Source organism: Gallus gallus, chromosome 5 (genome assembly GCF_016699485.2).
Source record: "Gallus gallus isolate bGalGal1 chromosome 5, bGalGal1.mat.broiler.GRCg7b, whole genome shotgun sequence".
NCBI lineage: Eukaryota > Metazoa > Chordata > Aves > Galliformes > Phasianidae > Gallus > Gallus gallus.
Genome location: NC_052536.1, coordinates 29,977,626 through 29,992,787, shown reverse-complemented (window position 1 = coordinate 29,992,787; position 15,162 = coordinate 29,977,626). Strand labels below are relative to the sequence as shown.

The following is a 15,162-nucleotide window of genomic DNA, read 5'->3' as shown; positions in this document are numbered from 1 at the left end:
AACATTTTAAACTATCCCAAAGATGGCAGTGACCTAACCCAGCCACCTCTAACTGTAAGGATAATATATTCTGTAATGGTTTTCATTATCTTACATTTAAAAAATCAACTCCAACTCTAAAAGCATGCTCGCACTTTGATGCAGACATTATCTAAATGTAAATGGAGAAGTTTTTTATATATATATATATATATATATATATATATATAAGCTTTTACACAGATTATGTCCCTAATCTCTATTTTCTACCCATAACTGCTTCAGTAAAACTAGGAAATTTCCTTAGCAAAAATGATAAGCTTACAATATCCAGTCACCATTTACTAGATTTATTTTTAAGAGTCATATGAAGCACAAATTAAAAATGAAACTACTTGGAATACTTATAGAGCAACCATTCCGACTTTATATCCACTCAATACCTTGATTCATAGATGAGCTGGGTTTTTGAACCCCCTGTTTATAATAAATATTTTAAAATGTTTATTTTATGTCCCAGAGTGAAAATGTTTTGAACCGGAGCTTCTAATTTCCCTTTGCTGTGCCTTGGCAAGTTGTGTCTTATTTCTACACTAATTCAACTCTTTCTTGTGGCTGTTAAATTGTTGTTATACAAGTACTGAAGAAAGTATTTGTTATGGACCTAGCAGATATCTACAGTTAAACACACAGCTATGGAGAAGCCAGAGGAAAAATAATGCATGACATTTCAGAAAGATTTCTTTAAGGATCTTTCAGTTGTAAAAGGGAATTACAGAAAATTACTTTACAGTATTTTTACTTTCATTTTTATTAAGTCATGAGTTAAAAAATTTTTTTTCTATTTTATGTGGTTACTTTCTGCCACAGTGTAAAAACACTACAATTAACACTATAAACCTAATTAGCAATAAGCTAACCTCATAAAGATCACATTTTAAATGGCACTTAGTTGTTTACAGAAAAAATGTGAAAGTTCCCATTACCTTCTAGGTCTCTCTTCAGCTTCCTTAAGTCTTTTATTAGGTCTTCAAACTTAACCTGGGAGGCCTGGAAAAAATCCTGTGGTTCTGGTAAAGGAAAAATACTCTTGTCTGTTCCTGCTTCCTAAACAAACAAACAAACAAATAGACCACTATGAGAATTAAATGCATTTGCAGTGAAATAAATTACTTTTCTGAAACATCATCAATCGAACTGCAAAAATAAAATATTTTAAATAGTTCTTCCTAAAACAGCATACATATAATTTCAGGTAAAATTCTGACCATTCTGAATGTTGAAACTTCCCTTTAGACATTGTAGTGCAAACTGCTCAGTTTAAACTATGAAGCAACACCGAGCTCATGACATTTCAGTTCATTTTATATCACTAAAAGTTTAGTTATGGGATTATAAGTTTCTTAAAACTAGATAACATGAATGCCTTTTTTAATGGAGCAAGTGATCTTATGCCAGAAGTTTGTGGTTTCACTCTTTCCCAATTCATTAGATATATACACAATTTATACGGATAAATTGAAAGCAATATTTACATATTGCCCAGAGCACTTGGACAGATAAAATTATATAGTTGAAAGTCTATTCAGCTTAATAAATCATAGTTTAATGTCTTTATGGAACTCATAAGCATATATCTTAATTTAGGAAAATTAAAATATTTCAAAAGTGGAAAAAAAAGTAGCAAGCAACATTACAAGATTTAAACTGGTATCTCCAGGGGAAATCCAACAATTCAAGTGTATAAGTGGTATTAAAAGGACGTTGCTCGGTATAAGCTTAGACTATTGGGTTTAAAGTTCTACCAGTGCACAGATTTCAGTCTGAAATAAAGGATAAATCATGGGTTGGAGAATAAAATGTTTTGTGAAAAGTGAAAAAAACACTTATATTGTTAGGAAGATAAGAATGCCTAGAGAAAAAAGAAAGTACAAGGGGTAACATTTACATTACCCCTCTTCCTACATTCTCAATCTCTGACTTCATCTCTGTCAACCAGGACACCTGTATTAAACTTGCCATCATATTCTGTCATAAGAGAGAAATAATGCTTGTCTTCCATTTTTATCACATCAAAACAAAATTTGTAATGTTACAGTAACCAGAACATAACAAGAGGAAGGGACTGTAGTAACAACCTGTACAGCCTGGAACAGTCCCAGACAATTGCTTGCAAAGTGCAGTTCCACAGTTAATGTAAGATTTTCCACAGTCCTATCACAAAACTTACAGCAAATTTCAGACCTATTGGGGTCCAAAGCTATTGCAAAAAGCTAAAGAAAATAGATTTTATTTTTGCGTTAGAGCTTGTCAGACAAAACAAAAGAAAGAAATCCACTTTTAGAGAGTCATACACAGCAAAGGAATATTTTACCTTATCACAATGGCGTAGGTAATAAATGACAACATAATCCACAAGATTAATACGATTATCCTAGGGGAAAAAACAGAATATTAAAAATGGGTTATGGATACATACAAATGTTAAATGTGGTATGATTAATGAAGGTATGGACGGAGCCATATTTTACTCCAAATATAAAACCAGACAGCATGTACCTAACAAGTATATTTCCTGCCCTTTTGGGTTACAGACATGAATTTTAATGCTCTTTTTTTGGAATCTCCATTTCCTTGGTCCTGTATGCAACAACCCAAACATTTTATTTTGCTATATGTTGTTGGTTCAGCATAAGGTAGATCAACTAAAGAAAAAAGGTAAAAATGGAACTTATACATTGCAGGATATCATTCAACAACATAAAAGAAATATAATAAAGGGAATTATAACTGGAATGTCTTCGATTATTTTTTGTATGTTTTTATTTTCTATATTGACAACTATGAGTACAAACATTTGTCTGTGAACAATGTCTAGCCTCCTGTACAGGGCTGCCTCACCTTCACACAAGCATAACTAAGTCATTGTTTTCATGGGTCAAAACCACTCAGCTTATCTAGCAGTTACAGAATACATTGCTGGCAGGTTGTGTGACAAAAAAGATCTGAGGTGGCTCATGAATATTTGATTGCCCTTCTAATGTAGAATATGCTTGTTGTTCTATTTTCTGTGTGTTAAACTACTAAACCTATCACTTTAGATTAAACAATACTTCTAGAAGACAAAATACAGAGATTCTGAAGTGAGCAAAGATTTTTTTTAACCTCTGTGCCAAGTACTTTTCTTGGCTGACCTGATAACAAAAAAACCTTTATGTGAAATCAAAGACACTAAACTTCGACAGCTTACCTTAGCTCCTTGAAGTTAGCTTACCTAGAAATCATATTTTTTGCTGATAATTCCCAAAAAAGGACACAACATTGTTAAATATGTAAGACCCTCCACTCTTTCTTGCAAGTACAGTCTCCAGTTGTTCCTAAGGTTTCATGTCTGCCTGTAGCAGCTGGTCCCTGTGAATTTTTATGCATTTTGCAGACTAGTCCCATTCTTCACAGTAATATAAACTAATAATGTATTTACTTTGGCTACCAAAAAAACCCCGAAAACTATAAGTACTGTAATTTTTTATCTTGTTTTGCTAAGGAACAAGTCTCATGCAGTTACACTGTACATCTGTCACTCCTTTTTATAACTCATAATTTTGGAGCAGGCTAACTAAACCCAGCCAAACTGGAAAGTCCCAGAGAAGACAAAATTTTTACAAGTTCATGGTAGACAGAAATGGGGGACTAAAACTAGTACTTAATCTGACAAAAGCCAGGCAAAACTCAGTTGTTTTAATTTTTTTCCTTAAGGCAGCTGGCTGACCAATGAACACATGAATACTGGGAAGCTGGGCCTCAAGCTACTTTAGCTGAACAGCAGTTAAAGACAGCCTATGTGTCACGTCCATGGAGTAGGACTGGAAGAAAAGTTGTTATAGGGGACAACTGAATAATTGAGGTGAAGAGGAAAGTAAGAGTTAGGAGACAGAAGATATAAATACATTGGAAAAAACTTCCATAAATTTAGTGGTTCACTGAACAACTTATTAAACCTTGTTTTTATACTTTGCTAGTGATGGTACTCACAGGTGAAATAAAAGGCTCCCTAGACATACTATTGATATGGCATTGCTTGTCTCCCAAACTGAGAGTGTTCCTATGTACATCCAGCATTACTGGGAACAAAAGCTTAAACTGTAACTTTCTTATAATTCAGAACAGCACTTCAAGTAAAAAAAAAGAGGAAGACTGTGAGAGAATGGTTTTTTCTCATCCTCCAAATCTATATCAACAACAGCAGAAAATAACTCCTACTCTTTGGCAGTTTCCATACCCGCATAGCATCTGGGTATGCTTTGGCAGATATGGAGCTTTGAGTGGTGTTTCCATTGCCTAGATTATTTAGTACCTCATCATCTGCCCTAGAGAACTTTAACATCATCTCAGAAGTTAAAATCATCTCACACTTTCATGGAGCCTTGTCTTGATTCTAATGTAACTGACCAAAAATGGGCTAGTGATTCTCAGTTTTTTTGACAAAATAATTTATTGCCATCTCTAAGTGTTATCTTCTGCATGCCATTCAGAATTCATGCTCTACATCCATTTTACAGTCAACGCAAAAAAAAAAAAAAAAAAAAAAAAGACTGAAAATACTTTCTTGGATCTGACACACCTTTTTGAAGTGGATTAAAATCCTGTAATTTATGTATTTATGTCCTTTATATCTAATAGTTTTGTGTATACTCTAAGCAAAACTCTTCCTGATATTTGTTTTTCAAATCTGATCTTGAAAAGGTTTTTACTCATATGCACCAACCATAAGTTAAGAGCAAGAGAAAAAAGGGACATTTGTCAGAGACAACTTTAGTGACCTGTGCTCTCACATTTCTCTCCCTACAGTACTGTAGTTTTCCCTAATAAAATAGACACAAGGTTTTCATATTACATAATTATCTTAGTGGTACTGAATAGGAGAAATATGAGATTATGGAGACATGCATATGTGAAGGAGAAAAAGATAAAATCTTGAGAGAGAGAAACTAGAATATGGTACAAAAATGCCTCATTCTTTCAAGCAGAAAATGGTAAGAGGTGAGACAAGATTAACATCTGACAGGGAGATAATTTAAGTAGTCCCTAAGAAAAAATGAGTACTTACTCTGCTTTTGACATCTTTTAGTTTGGGGAGTATTTCCAAACCAAATCCATCAGCTTGACCTCGAGTCCTATTCCCACCATTCATGTAATTTCCAAATGCCAGAATCAAACCTAAAATCTCCTTTACACTCGTCATGTTCAGCAAAGCCTGGAAAATGGATACTAGTCTGAAATATCTGTTGGCACAGAACTCTTAATTGCTCATATGACAAAGCTTTTTAAATTTTATTTTTTCTAAGACAGTGTTTTGTTTCTCATGTGCTACAAGGAAAGGAATCTAAAACTGCTACATGAATCAAATATTTAATAGAAGAATTTATTAGACTAATGCTGCCTAAGATACTATCTTTAACTTAATCCACATGAGGTAAATTATATACCGTTATATACTATGTAGATGACAAAAAGATTACTGGAGGAAGTTTCACTACAGATTACTAAACATCCTTAGTAGCCTTTAAAAAATCTTAGAGACAAAATGGTTTGTCACGAGTTTACACAATGCAGTCAAATGAAGATGTGTTATTTTTGCTGCCATTGGGTTAGACTCAGTCATATTCATTTTGCTTCTCATTGGTTCTCATGCTCTGAAAATCCGTAATTCAGTTCATACTTAGGGCAGATATATCAGGTTTATGGACATTGACTTTTTAGTCAATGCCTTAAAACAAAAAAAAGAAATCTAGAAACATAGTGAAGAACTCATGAATTATTTTAATTTCCATATAAAGACACCTACTTTATCAGCCAAGATCTGAATCTGACTCTCAATGAAAAAATCAATTGTCATGTGAGCTCCTTTTAAGTAAACTAATGGTAATGCCTCTTTCCCGATGTCATATAAAGCCACTTTCTTATCTATGTCTCCTTTTGAAAGGTAACACTAAGTAACTACTTTTATTACCAGAATGTGCAAAAAAATCTATCTGAAAGGATAGAGCACGGGTAGCTTGTGGTAGAAAAGTAGTTCAAAAGACACTATTCACATAATATATAATAAAAAAATACAATAAAGTAACATCCTGGCCAGGATATACCTTTTATTTAGTTTCCATTAGGACTTACCTTGGAAACACGAGTTATGATATCAACTTTCCTGTGAACTGATGTTATCCCTTCAGAGAAAACTGACTGGAAAATAATACACTGAGCTCGTTCTGTGAAATTGGGGATCTGAGATAATTCATATAAAAATCTGAAAAAAAAAAAAAAAAAGAAAAAAGAAAGAAAAGAAAAGAAAAAAAGAAAGGAAAGGAAAAGAAAAGAAAAGAAGAATACCAATGAATCATTACATTTCATATCTGTGAAGTACATAATGAATTAAAGCTGTTGTATTATAAAATACATATCTGTGGTGTTCAACAATCTATCAGAATAATTCTGACAGAATTTATAATTGCTATATTCTTAATGCTTAGTGTTCTTTATGTTCAGTGTGTTAAGCAGTCCTATTTATATGAAGAAAAATGCAAGAAAGACATTGACTCTTATGACATTAACTCATTAATTATCACAAATGTCATGTCTGGCAAACAAGAGGAATCATAAAACAAGGTCAGTAAAGAGAGAGAAAAAAAAAAAAGGCTTGAGAATCACAATCTATTTACTGCTTCTACTCATGTGCTTTTTGCTTCACTTTAAAACATGCCCAGCAATACAGAACTCAACATATTCCTACAAAGTTATTTCATAATACAGAACATCCACCAAGAAATTTCTTCTGATGCTCAAGCTCAGTTTTCTTTTACTAATTTGCACCACACTTCCAATTATATAGCAGCTTGCTTTATGTTAACGCACCTAGCTGTATATTTAACTCTCAAATACTTGCAAATTCTCTCTTTACTGTTCAGTAAAGTTACTTTCTGTATCTGTTCATTATTCCTATTCATCTACCTACTTTTCTCATGACTCTATTCCAGCTTTTTTTCCTTTAACTCTTTAAATAAAAATAAATAAAAGTATATTTAACAATTTCAGGTCAAATATCACAAAACAAAAGTACTCAAAGGCACAAATACTTATTTCTTTTTTGCTTCTTCAATTTAAAATTTAAGAGTTAGACTAAATAACATAAGAAAATTTAACATTTCTTAAAACAACAAGGTTTGCATAATTTGCTTTGTGGGCTTTGTGTCAATGATTTCAGTGGTACATTTTCTTTTCTGAAATCCAGGGGGAAATCTTTTGCTCCAATATCGCTACAGAAGAATTCTTGTATTCTCCTGTCTACAGATATTCTTAGATCCCACTTAATGTGATAGCTTAAAGATTATTTTGCCTTACTGAATTCTGTGACGTTTTCTGAACTATTATTAGCTTGAATTATTATTAAATTCACTTTAATTATTTAAAGCAATTAATCTGATTTCTTCAAACTATTTATTTTTTTTAATCATAACTAATATCAATATCATTAATAAAGCCTAATGTGTGCAACGTGTTGCTCAATACACAGGGAGTGTATAAAAAAACGGTAACATCCACCTGTGGCTGGTGTGAAACTAGCTATCATTTTTCCTTTTTCTTTCTTGCCTGATGAGAAAATCTACTGAGAGAAGGGCTGGGAAGGCCAGCCTTGGCTCTTGCATTGAAGCAGCAGGAAAAAAAGAAATGCCAAGCTGTTATTAATAAAAATGCTTCCTATTGGGAATGAATGGTATTGCCAGGAAAAAAAAAAAAAAAGATACTTTATAAGTACTCCATGTGAGAGAAACAAAAGGAAGAAAAGACCGAACTGTTCCACAAAAGTTCTGACATACATACATTCTAACATTTTAAATTTAAAAATCAAAATGACACATTTTCTTTTCTTGCCTTCCCTTGAAAAAGGGACTTTTATTTACATTTCTGGTCTTTGAATACTACATAACTATGCTGAGAATTATAAAAGCTTTAGCATAACAAGACATATCTAGATTTCGGAATTCAAAGTATTCATTGTAAATATCCTGACTGAACACTTGTAATTGAAATATATCACAAAGATGAATCTATGTTAGCAATTACTAAACAGATCATCACAGCATGAACCTGCGGCTATCAAAGATAAACCACCACACTCACGCGGACAGAGCTTTTTCAGAGAAAGGAATACTCTTAGTTCAATCAGTTTTGGAATTTTAATGTGAGGAAAGTATGGTTTTGACTTAAAGTTACAATGAGATGATTGACACATAATTTTGGATTCTCGTTGCTACAATTCTCATGGCCTAAAGAAAACAGAGAATTTGTAATTCATCTGTGTGAGGTCCATTTACTCCTCTCCTGCAGAAACTGTAAATAAAGAATACATTCATTTAGAACTCTTTTATCCTACCAGAACCTTATAACAGAAGACTTGAGAGTACTTTCAAAGTCCAGCATATTATCATGTTGTTATTAAAACAGAATATTATTTCAGAAGAGAAATAAAGAAGGGTGATTCTATTATCATAAACTATGTATCAATTCACATTTATCCACATTTGAGGAATATAAAATTAAGAAATTTTGGTGGGGGAGAAAAAGGTGCATCTTATTATTCAAGCTTCTAAAAGAACCAGTAGGATTTAAACTGAAGTAAATGGAAGTTATTTGTGCGCAGAAGTCAAGCAAATAGCATTAACTGGACAGAAAGCTACATTTTATTAGGAATTACTAATAGTTCACTACTTCCTGAATTAAAACTACATATAAAACAGAACTGTTCAGTACCATATTTTGCTACCATTTCCTTCACTGGTATTTCTTTCACAGTAGCAAACACTTCAGACTTGGAATCAAGCAAAAGCATCTGTACCCTGCTAGGAAAGTCCCAAGATGTGGCTAATTATTCATATATTTTTTTCTTATTTTAACGAATATTAGCATTTTAACAGCTATTATCATGAAGCATAATTTAGGGGAATATTGCCATGTTGCTGAGATTTATTTACAGATTGTGCCAACAACAGCAAGTGTAATATGCTAGTAAAACAGATCAAAATCATATGTGCAGGAGAGCATTAATGATACCAGTAATGCTTTCTATTTGTTAGTGAATCCAAAGCCATTTTAAAATGGCAATGGCTTCTATAATACTTAAGTGAGTTCAAGTCAATGTTTTCAGCATATGAATGTGAATGATTAGTATTTACAACCATTTATAAAAAGTTTACCTTGCACTTTTTGTTCCGATCCTTATTAAACACATCAGGTTTATGCCCTCTAAAAAATTATTTTAACCATACCTACAATTTTGCACTTTTCTGTCTTTAACATTTTATGGAGTTAATATGCATACACAGTTCCAATAAAACTCCAATTCAGCATTTAGGCTGAATGAGAGGCTGACTTAGAGGCTGACTTTGGCAACTAAACAGCAGCACCTGATCTGCTGAGTTTTCAGAAAGGATGTTCCTTTTAAGGAGCACTAACAATTACTTAAGTAATAATTTGAGTCATCAGCAACTTGTTTCTTCCTTGAGGCATCATTTTGACAAACTAATTTTCTTAGCCTGTGCAGTTTAACAGTAAAAAGGGGATAATAAGACTTTCAGAGGCAGTCTAAGAATTGATAAAGAATAGCTTTTACCTTTCACACCACTATTTTACGTTGAGTGATCAGGCACAACTGCTTTATTTGTAGTTCTTTAATTTTAATTATGAAACTATGATACCCTAAATAAAATTTTGCATTTAAGATCAATCTCTCTGCACTATACTCTACAAAAAGGGACAATCTTTTACAAGTCTAGAACTCTACAAGACTTATATTCTTCAGAACACAAAATACATTTATATTTATTTCTCTCAGTCTTGCAGGTTCCCGATGATTCGAAGTCTGGAAAGCATAAACTAGTCACAGAATGTATTCTTATGCTCTGAGCTAAGGCAAACCATGGACACAGGATACACGAACAAGCTACTACATACTTTACAGATATATGTGTTCTTAAGTAAAACATGAGAGAGCATGACAGCCCCAACTCCTAACACAAACTTATTTCCTGTGGACTACATGCAACTACTAGCAGTGAGTATTTATCTGTAAGGAGAAAGAGAAACAAAATCTGCTCTTCACCACCAACAGTCTAATGGGGAAAAAATATAATACTTCTGACATCAACCAGTCATATGCCATCCCTGTTGCTTCTGTTCTTCCTCTTGCTACCTGTTTTTATGCCAAAGAGAGAAGAAAAGACAAGAAGGGTACAAAATGGCAGAGACACCACAGTGCAGAAAATTGCTGTGATTAGGAGAGGATGGAAAAATAGGGAAAAGCAGCAAAACAATAGAAGACAGATGTCACCGTAAGGCCTAAATCTGAAATTAAATACAAGCACTAAAATAAAATTCAGAATTACCATGTTGTTCATAGATTATCATGATTTTCACATTGGTCAACAGTGTATTACAACAGCAAGAGCAACACCTAGGAACCATTTCATCCTAACATTTCTCACTGCTCACAAAAGTCACAGGAGACAAACTGAGAAGTCAGTCTTGTAGGTCTTCAATCAGTATGTCTTCAGTGTATATTTTGTCTTGGTCACAGGACTTTTTACACAGACAGGTAGTGATAGGGCAATAGAGAATGGATTAAAACTAAAAGAAGGGAGATTTGTATTAGATATTAGGAGGATATTTTTTACACAGAATTTGGTGGGGCACCGGCACAAACTGCCCAGAGAAGCTGTGGGTGCCCCATTCCTGGAGGCATTCAAAGTCAGGTTGGAGGGGACCCTGGGCAGCCTGATCCAGTAGGTGGCAGCCCTGTCCACAAGTGGTGGATATGGATGATTAAATTTCCTTCCAACCCAAGACATTCTATGGTTCTATGATTCTTTGGAACTGCTAAATACTTTACTCTCATTCTTACAAGATTTGCACAAGCACCACTGTAATTTTAAAGAGCAAAAAGGACAGCTGGACATCACTACCTCCATATTAACAGGGGCAGAAAAGTGTATCACTGCATACATTCATATATATGTATGAATGACCCTGCTTCACCGGGGTTGGAACTCAGTGGTCTTTAAGGTCTCTTCGAAACCAAGCCATTCTATGATTCTACGATTCTGATTCTATGACTCTCCAAAACCCTCTACCTGGGGAGATCTTCCAAGTATCAACAACCAAAATCAGTCTTGCCCTGCTTTCATGGGATACTAATTTTACCTTAAAAGCTCTACTGGAAGGACAAGCTTTTTACAAATGAGAGCATGGGAATAGAATTTTTTATTGAACCAAGTCTGAACCAAGATTTAATAAGTTTTGATGCTCCAGGCCAATCTAGTATACTTGTGAATGTCTGAAAAAAGTGACATAAATGCAAACTTCACATCATGCCTTGAAATACAGAAAAGCATTTAAAATTAACTAGCAAAAAACTGTGTATCAAAATCCTTTTTAAACATATCACCCAGAGACCATACACTACACAGCAATAAAATAGTAGGAAAAAAACCAAAAAAACTTACTGTTCTGGTTTATCCAGAAGCTTCAGTTCCTCCTCTTTTGAAGTCTGATAATATTGCTCAATTTTTTCCAGTTCATCCTTTTGTGCTCTCTGAGTGAGTTAACAAAGTAATTAATAACTAATTTTTAACAAATTAATAAATTGCTAATTTATCTGTTTGTCTGCAAATAATTATTTTTAAACACATTTAGAATGTGCAAAAGAGTGAGGCTCCTGAGGTTCCATGAGTTAGCACTGACTTGTAGAACATAGCACTGCAAATATTGCTATAGGATGCTTCAAAGCACTTAGGTCACAGAAGCAGATCTGGTATTTCTTCAGCCAAACGTAAATGCATTCTTGCATACTACTTCAGAGTCAAACAGCCTAAAGTAATGAATACTATCTGTAGAGCAACTTGAGTAAGAACAGCAATGCACTAGCTTGAGCTGTTTTAGCCACTAACATCTTGAATTAGAGAACTCATCACATTAGCACATAACAGGCCATAGGTAGGGACGGTATTTTTCAGGTAGTACAGAAGAGACAAGTGATAGGTGTATCATGTTTTGTTACTGTTACATCATTTGCAATTACATCATTTATCCCAATTCCAAAAGCAGGCCCCTCATTTAAATGCTTGACTTTTAAGAACTAAGCCAATCAGAGAAATATGTATCTCATTAGGTATCTTTTGATGTTGCCAATCCAATTAATGTTAAACTCCTTAAAGACTTGTCCTACATAGGGTCTCCAGTCAAACACTACAACATGAAGAGAACTTAACTTACTGCGTATCTGAATTTCTGAAAGCTATGGTGATTAACCACAGACATATCTCAACTTACTTACATTTTCATATAGCGCTTCCAGCGTTTCCAAATCTACCACGGAGTCATCAACACACAGAATAGCTGTATGGGATACAATCACAGATTAATTGCTAGGAAACATATTGCAAAGTCAATCTTGTTTCCTGGAAAATATGAAAGGGATCTGACCTAGTTAAAGGACATATTTACATCAGTTAATATCTTACTATTAATTTTACAGTTAATATCGTACTATTTTCAAATTGCATTTTTGTTCTGATTTTAAATTGCAGCACTCATACAAAAACTTATTATAAACTGTCTCAGGAGAATGGAGTTCTACTCTACAGTACATTCAGCAGTCAAAGCTATAACCTGCCAAGTATTCAGCTTCTTGTGTAGCTGGCCAGACTGGGAATGCTGGTTATCAGACAATGAACAGCACAGATTTCCCAGTAGCATAGAAGGCTGGAGAGGAAGGAACTGAGCTGGGGCATTCAAATTGTCCCTGTGTGCGTGGGATATCAGAATGAAAACTGGGAGATCTGCTCATCTTGGAGATAGCAATCTTGGGATTCAGACAGGTAGACAACCTTGAAAAAAAATTCAGACTGTATTACAGGTTTTTAAGCTATCTTCACAGACAATTCCACATTTGAGTTAGCTTTATCTACCAGAAAATTACCTACAAGAAATTTCCAGGTAAAGATTTCTAAATCTTATGCAGACACCTAAAGTGTACTTTTGAATAACAAATGATTACTCATTACCAAATTACTCCCAGATGCTACTAGACTTGTATTATACAGTGTTAGGTGCTTCTAACATTTGCAGATTCCACCACAATTTTGGCAAAACTATTGGTTGTTGGTGCTCTCTAGTGCAGAATTCCCTTAAACTAAAATATGCACAATGACAGATGAATACCTTTGGATGTTTTACTTTTCGGCAACAGCATTTCATCAGAATTCATAAAGGGATTGAGCACAATTTCTGAACAACTGATCTATGTTTAAGTGTTACTGGGAACACTAATTAAAAAAAAAAGTCAAGATTAAGGGCTTTACCGGTTTTCCACATAATCAGTGACACATTCTCTCACAAGTACTTGGTAACTTGAAATTTCAACAAGACTAGATTTCTTCAAAGGAAACTTGACTGCTTGTGAGTTTAGAAGATTTTAAAAGCTTTTGCCATACTTGCAATCCATGTTCAAAAGGGCCAAGGAACACATCTTTAAATAATTATTTAAAAGTAATAAGCTTTCGCCTGCTCTTCCACCTATCCCATGATTTTATATTGTGAAATTAACCAGCTGGCTAGTAAATTTTTTCTGTGTCAGGCTAATTAATTATATTAAAAGGTCCAGTGACATTTAGAATGCTTTAAAATTTTGCCTGTCAATTATGATTCAACCTGTTGACATTACATCTTGGTTAGAAGTGAAGAATTATATGGAATATAATTCAGGGGAAAAGAACAGCACTAACTCCAGCAATTTTTGTCTTATTTCAAAGGTTGAAAAAATCCCAAGAGCATAACCAAACATAAAACCCAAGCTACAGAGCTAAACCAAAATCTGTTTTTAAAGAAAAATCATTATGGATTGAATCTATGAGATCATCTGTTGGCCCTAGAAAGACAGTTCACGAATTTAGTTATCTTCTGCATTACCCAACGAAATATTAATAGAACCAAAGAAACTGGAAAAACTACTGGAAAATTGATTTCACAGTTGAATACATTTAATTTTTAGGACTTTTAAATACATATATATACTTCAACATTTTTCTCTTGTGGTTTCACTACCATCCCGTTCTGGGGTACTCTGAAATCTGCTTATGAAGAAAAAAATATTATTACAGAGTTGTTTGGAAAAGCAGCTAATAGGAAGCAAGTTTAACTCATAACAGAAATGCAAAGCATGTAAGAAAGAATAGATCTTTTAAGTACAGAACTACTACAATGGCAGCAAAGTTTTAAAAAACAACAACACATTAATAAGAACATCACAATTTGTACATCTAACTGTCACACAACTATCAAAAATGGCCCCAAGATCACAAAGTGCTAAATTCTGATTAACATTTCTGTACTTAACAACAGATATAAGAAAATAGCACTGGTTCCAAGTGACATGAGAAACTGTTTTCTATGCCAAAATGATTGAAATTAATCCAGTAAAACTGAATCTGATAAGTTAGAACATTTGAAACAAATTTAAACGTAAGCAGTTTTAAGAGACATTAATTTATTTTACCTTTTGATACAACTGTGTATTTCCATAGAAGTACCAAGAAAATGTTTTCTGATGTATTTGATATAAAACCTGACCAGGTGTTACTGGCAATGCATGTGCAGATGGGGTACAGTTAAAAATCTGGCTGTATTAATTCAATGATACTTTGACATCTTAGGATGTTAGTACATGTAGGGTCACAGCTCCAAAAATTCAGAAGTATTGCCAAAATCTACAGCAGACTCACTTATTTAATCTTTCTGTATTTTAATCTCTTTACTTTTGTCCTTCTATCTCTTTCCACTCAAGCTGATCAAGCTTAATGTAAAATGCATTTGTAGCAGAACATCAAAATGAAAATGTAAAATTACAAAAATTGGTCATTTAAAAAGAAACCAGACACACATTGATTTTAAAAGCTGGAAGGAATCCCCCCAGTTCACAGGTGTCTTAATATTCTTCATATTCTTAAAGTACAGCATGTGCAATACATTCACAGTATGCTGTGTAAATTAACTTGAGTTGGGGCAGATGAAAAAAACACCTATTACACTAGATCAAAGAAACTAATTATTTTACTTTATTTTCTTAGAACTGAATGAAAA

General features: G+C 33.6%; 1 protein-coding gene across 1 annotated transcript in view; it reads right to left on the bottom strand.

The window, feature by feature from the left end:
* The window catches only part of FMN1 (formin 1), a 116,892-nt gene that overhangs the window by 44,239 nt on the left and 57,491 nt on the right, over positions 1 to 15,162 (bottom strand). The window contains exons 7-12 of the mRNA NM_204423.2: positions 12,359 to 12,420; positions 11,529 to 11,617; positions 6,151 to 6,280; positions 5,087 to 5,233; positions 2,354 to 2,413; positions 966 to 1,086 (exon numbers count right to left, since the gene is read on the bottom strand). Of these exons, the coding sequence (NP_989754.2) occupies positions 966 to 1,086; positions 2,354 to 2,413; positions 5,087 to 5,233; positions 6,151 to 6,280; positions 11,529 to 11,617; positions 12,359 to 12,420 (609 nt within the window). The remainder of the gene's footprint in view (positions 1 to 965; positions 1,087 to 2,353; positions 2,414 to 5,086; positions 5,234 to 6,150; positions 6,281 to 11,528; positions 11,618 to 12,358; positions 12,421 to 15,162) is intronic.